This window comes from Lampris incognitus, chromosome 1, assembly GCF_029633865.1.
Source record: "Lampris incognitus isolate fLamInc1 chromosome 1, fLamInc1.hap2, whole genome shotgun sequence".
NCBI classification, from domain to species: domain Eukaryota; kingdom Metazoa; phylum Chordata; class Actinopteri; order Lampriformes; family Lampridae; genus Lampris; species Lampris incognitus.
In genome coordinates this window covers 139428551-139434550 of record NC_079211.1, presented here as the reverse complement: position 1 = coordinate 139434550, position 6000 = coordinate 139428551, and the positions used below count along the sequence as shown (strand labels likewise).

Genomic DNA, 6000 nt, shown 5'->3' with positions numbered 1-6000 from the left:
CCAATATAATAGGCAACAATTTAAAATAAAGTCTAAGTGGAAAAAAACGTCTAATCCAGTTATCACAATGTAATCTATGTTGACTAAACTGAGAGCATCTAATTCTTGTGAACATTTAGTGTTTAACTCAGTCTTTAAACAGTAACTAAATCCTAGATCGTTTTAGTGAGTTTGCTGACATCTACAAGTTGAAAACCATCTAAAGGTTAAAAACATGCCAGGGTGGTCTTGGTACTCCATGATGTAAGTGTAGCAGGATAAACACAGCTGCAGCTAATAACATTAATAATGGATCTGTTTTGTTTAGGTGTGCCAGCACACCTATCAGCATTGACAGAAAGACCGACAGACAGAGCCAGCACTAACAGTTATCAATAGTACTGCCAATGCTGGTAATTTGGCACATCTAATCACCTTTTTAGATGTTTTATACCTTGTATGATTTATCTTATCTTTCCTCCTGCTGTCCCAGGAATGCGCCCTGTCCTCCTCCTCGCTGGGTTGATTCTGGCTCTGTCCGTCCCTCCCGCTACTTCCGAGTCAGCTGAGCTGAGGTTCCTGGGGCAAACTCACTTTGTGGTTGATGAGAGCAGCAGAACTGTGGTTCGGCTGGTGGTGGAGAGAGTGGGGGATCCCGTCAATGTAACAGCGCTGGTTCTGGTAAGACACTGGACAAGGTGGTCATAGATGGCACATTGAAAATCATATTGTATGGCAAGCTGACATGTCAGTCTCTCTGTGGGGAATTTAAAGTGATGGGCTTGAGTTTCAACTGCAGTGTAGGTATCTTAATTCCAGCACAATAAGGTGAAGCGAGGCACGCTTTATATTGTTTCCATAGGAGTTGAGAAGACAGAAAGTATCAAACAGCCATTAAAAAGCTGTAATGCCAAACTTTAACCCTTTTGCATCATTGATTCTTCTCTTTCTGTACCTGCAGATAGAACCACCTAAAACAAACCTGATTATTAACATAAGTTTGACAGTCTGTTGCACAGGGGACCCCTGGTGCCTGTCATGCTTGCTATAAGGGGAAAGATCAAGGACCTTTTTTAGCTGTAGTAGCAGCAGTGATGGTGACATGAAAGACCTGGTGCGTCTGCAGAAACTGTCTTTCACATCACATGAGGTTTGGCTTGATTTCTTCCACATGGGAGCTAGAGTCAGCTGCTCAAAGTGGATGTCTGGCATGGCAAACAGGCTTTGCAATGTGCTGCGGTTGGGGGATTTCCTACTGCTCCTGATGGCTTCATAGCACAGTATTTCCAGTACAATAACCACAATACCTGGAACTTCCATAACAATCCTGTATCAGGCTACACCCCGGGGAACTGCCAGACACAGACAGACACTTAGATGAAAGGGATAAACTGAAGGAAAATTAATATTGACAACAACACCTTGTATGCTGCCAGAAGGGAAAATGAGATGAAACAGATGGGTAAAAACAATTGCACAGAAATAGGCACAGAGAAAGACCAATGTAAACAAACAGACACTTGAACCTCAGTTAAACTTAAAAATGAATGAGACAACATTGTATTTGTGTGTCTGCCTAGCTGGAGGGTGACGATACAGGGGACTTTGAGGCCACTACGGCCGCAGCCTTCCTGTTGTCCTCCGAGGCCAGTAAGACCATCTTCATCGCTGTGAAAGATGATGAGCTGCCTGAGGCAGATGAAACCTTCACGTTCATACTCAAACTGCAGGTAAAAGCGTGTGTGTGTGTGTGTGTGTGTGTGTGTGTGTGTGTGTGTGTGTGTGTGTGTGTGTGTGTGTGTGTGTGTGTGTGTGTGTGTGTGCATGCATGCGTGTGTGGGTGTGTGTGGGTGTGGGTGTGCAGGCACGCGTATTTGGGTAGTGAGAAAGTATTTACTGTGAGGTGCAGTGGCAAGTTTATATTCTGTGGTTGTAGATCCCTTCGACTAGTGGTATTTAATTATATGTCATGGAGGTCTGTGTGTATGCAGGTGTTCTTTCCAACCAAACGCTACACCAGCTGATTTTATTGATTAACACAGTTACAACCATAAAGGAGGACTAATCAGTGAAATCAGCTCCGTGGCGCATAATTGAATACCACTGCCTTAGACTGTCACTTTACTCTCTGGGTGTCCACTTAATCAAAACAAATCAAATCAAAACAAAATAGAAACAACAGGCATGCTCTGTGTGTGTGCGTGTGTTGGGGGAAGATTAGCAACTCCTAGTCTGTCCATCTGTGCATGCATGAACGCATGTGTCTTCATGTTTGTCTTAGTCTTGTTTGTGGTGCATTTGTTCATTTATAAAAAAAGAAAATTGCGTCTTTGCATACTTATTGTGTATCTAATAAATGTCTCATGATGACAGACGTCCCTCACTCCTTCTCTCTGTTATTCCCTTACTCCGTGCAACAGTTCCTCAAGTATAAGTTTTACTATTCTAATTGTACCCCTGACTGTCTTAAACCTTAACCCCAAGTCTAACCATTATGGTGTTGGGGCCTCACATTTTAGCCCCCGCAGTAAACCCCTGGGAGGCTCTTGGCTGCAGGAACTTTGATGTGTGTGTGCTCTCGTGGCCTTTTGCAGTGGCTGGCTTGGGTGGGACTCGGGCTGTGTGCCGCTGGTGGTCCACTGAGGTTTGTCAAAGGGGTCCTTACTAAAAGACACCTTTGTGAGCAAAAACCGATACTGACAGTGGCAACCCTACCACACACTAGATTAAAAGGATTCTCTGACTCTACGCCCCCGTTGACGCCAATGGGCTTGTCCAGTTTATGGATTTCATTTTGTATAGTGTGTGGTGACACAATGCAAATGATACACAACTGCTGATGAAAGCTCAAGTCTGTTCAAATTCACAACCGAGTGAATCAAAAACCTTTTTGTTCACACCACAAAACATTGTAAAAGGTGGGATGGATGACATCTTGACAGTGGCTGGGAGGAAATTTTTAAGTGATGTTCAAAGGATAGAGAAAAGAAAATATTTTGAATTCTTTTCTGTATATTATTTTTTTAATGTATTTTTTCGTCTGTTTGCAAGGTATATGTGTTGAAATGTGTTATGTGTTTTTTATGTGACGTTTTAATCCTCCCCTTGTCAAAGTAATGACTGTTCACCGTGAATGCTCAGGATGCCTTACACCTTTGTGGCTATCTCCATGGTGTCTTTTAGCCTTTAGCTGGCTGTCATCTAGTGATTGATGAGCTAAGGGGCCCGAGCCTGCTGTCTGGCTAAAGGCTCCGAGACAAAGACGGGTTTGACTCATTAATAATCTGCTTACTAACCAAATACACGTTCACACAGTAAGATTAGTGAGCCAAAGTGACTTAACTGGACTCATTCTCAATATAACACAGCACTGGCTGGAATGCAATTTAACCCAGGAGTAAATTCCACATTAAAGATATTCCTAGAGGGAGAGAGCAGATGAGGACCATGTAGCCCCACTGTTTACTAAACAGGAGACAAAGCTTTGGCCAAATGTTACCCTATCTGCTCAACGAGAGACTGCCTGGAGGATGACCTTGGTCTCTCAGAGATGTCAGAGCAAGCATTAAAGAAAAGTATGGGGTCATTCATGGTTCATTTGTCATTTCTGACAGTTTGAAATCCACCAGTGTATTTTGATATCGTGCATATTTTGCTGCATATAGGCTGAAAATGCATGATGTCAGCATGAATCATGATGTCAGCATGAATACCAGAATACTTGGTATTCAGAGGAGGAGTAGAATGTAGATTTCGTTTTGTGATCCTCTCGCTTGCTGCCCAGTGACTGCTGGGGTAGGCTCCAGCATCCCCGCGACCCTGATAACAGGATAAGTGGTTCGGATAATGGATGGGTTGTAATTTTATACAAACACTGGATAAAATCTCTGGACCAGAGCAAGGCTGCACCTGCTCTGGTCACTATGTGCTCACCATGTTGCTTCTTTTTTTCAAGCTGGTTCAGCAGCATTGTGCAGAAGGATGAAGAAGTGTAGGATCTGTGGTAACGTATTAGGTTAGTCCAGGGGCCGGCAACCTTTACTATCAAAAGAGAGAGTTTTGGCAACAAAAAAAAAAGGCTGGAACTGCAAAATATTTTTGAGCTTTATAATGAAGGTAACACAGCCCATTAAGTCTAAATTAACCTATCAACATTACTGATAGGTCTAAATGAGCATTCATTAAGTTTTACCACGTGACTACTCTGCAGCAGGTATTGGTATGATTATTTGGTTCTTTAACTTTGCATTTACATTTAAATAATACCATGTTTTGTTGCATTTATGAAATTATAGAAATATAATAAAGAAAACTTTTTACATTTTTTGTTATTTTTATTGGGGGATGGTATTAGCAAAAGTCCAGTTCAGTGCAAGGTAATCCTCTTCTTTTTTTCCCCCTCAGCCTGCAGCAATCAACCCTCGGGCTTGAACATAAGACACAACAGCTAAGGGTCATTCAATTCATTGACAAAATCGCAACTTGCTAAAACATGTACTTTGTTTCTGACATTCCTTTGTTGCAAAATAATACCTATTAAAGGATAGCGTTCTCACCCGTTTAATGTGATTTCCATTTCTGAATGTCACTGCAGATCTTCTTGATATCAGGGCTATACTACAGGATGTCATCTGTCATGAGATCAGGCAGGAGTCTCTGTGGACGATAATGTTTGCGGATGACATTGTGATCTGTAGTGAGAGTAGGGTACAGGTTGAGGAGAGCCTGGAGAGGTGGAGGTATGCACTGGAGAGAAGAGGAATGAAAGTCAGTAGGAGCAAGACGGAATACCTATGCATGAATGAGAGGGAGGACAGCGGAATGGTGAGGATGCAAGAAGTAGAGGTGACGATGGTATATGAGTTTAAATACTTGGGGTCAACTGTCCAAAGTAACGGGAAGTGCAGAAGAGAGGTGAAGAAGGGAGTGCAGGCAGGGTGGGGTGGGTGGAGAAGAGTGTCAGGAGTGATTTGCGACAGAAGGGTACCAGCAAGATTTAAAGGGAAGGTTTACAAGATGGTAGTGAGACAAGCTATGTTATATGGTTTGGAGACAGTGGCATTAACGAAAAGACAGGTGGCAGAGTTGAAGATGCTAAGATTTTTGTTGGGAGTGATGAAGAAGGACAGGATTAGGAATGATTATATTAGAAGGACCGCTCAGGTTGGATGGTTTGGAGACAAAGCAAGAGAGGCAAGATTGAGATGGTTTGGACATGTGTGGAGGAGAGATGCTGGGTATGTTGGGAGAAGGATACTGAATATGGAGCTACCAGGGAAGAGGAAAAGAGGAAGGCCAAAGAGGAGGTTTATAGATGTGGTGAGGGAAGGCATGCAGGTGGCTGGTGTGACAGAGGAAGATGCAGAGGACAGGAAGAAATTGAAACGGATGTGGCGGATGTGGCTGTGGCAACCCCTAACGGGAGCAGCCAAAAGTAATAGTAGTAGACTACAGGATGTCATCTGTGAGGCGGAAGCGATATTTGGATTATATAGGTAGGAAGACTCAAGACAGGCCACCATGATTGAGGTTCAGCAAAATTTAGCGGGAAAGGCACTGGCCGTAGACGTAGGCTATGACGCACATTTTTTTTGATGAAATGTTAAAAAATAAATTTTTATTCGGTGTGTAGAGCATAAGAATCACTTTAGGCCTACAACAATGATAAGTTAAAATGAAAATGTTAAGAAATAATGGTTGTTCATCCATCCATCCATCCATTATCCGAACCGCTTATCCTGCTCTCAGGGTCGCGGGGATGCTGGAGCCTATTCATTTCCATATAATTTTTGTCAAAGCTACAGGGAGCCACTGGAGAGGTGCGAAAGAGCCACATGTGGCTCTGGAGTCGCATGTGGCTCTGGAGTCGCATGTGGCTCTGGAGTCGCATGTGGCTCTGGAGTCGCATGTGGCTCTGGAGTCGCATGTGGCTCTGGAGTCGCATGTGGCTCTGGAGTCGCGGATTGCTGACCCCCGGGTTAGTAAGTTGGGTGAAAGACTACATAAAGCATGACACAGAGA

General features: G+C 43.3%; 1 protein-coding gene across 2 annotated transcripts in view; it reads left to right on the top strand.

The window, feature by feature from the left end:
* Window positions 1-474: 474 nt before the first annotated feature.
* The window catches only part of adgrv1 (adhesion G protein-coupled receptor V1), a 180067-nt gene continuing 174541 nt past the window's right edge, over window positions 475-6000 (top strand). For both annotated transcript variants that reach the window (XM_056301758.1, XM_056301746.1), the window contains exons 1-2: window positions 475-660; window positions 1560-1709. In XM_056301758.1, the coding sequence (XP_056157733.1) occupies window positions 475-660; window positions 1560-1709 (336 nt within the window). The remainder of the gene's footprint in view (window positions 661-1559; window positions 1710-6000) is intronic.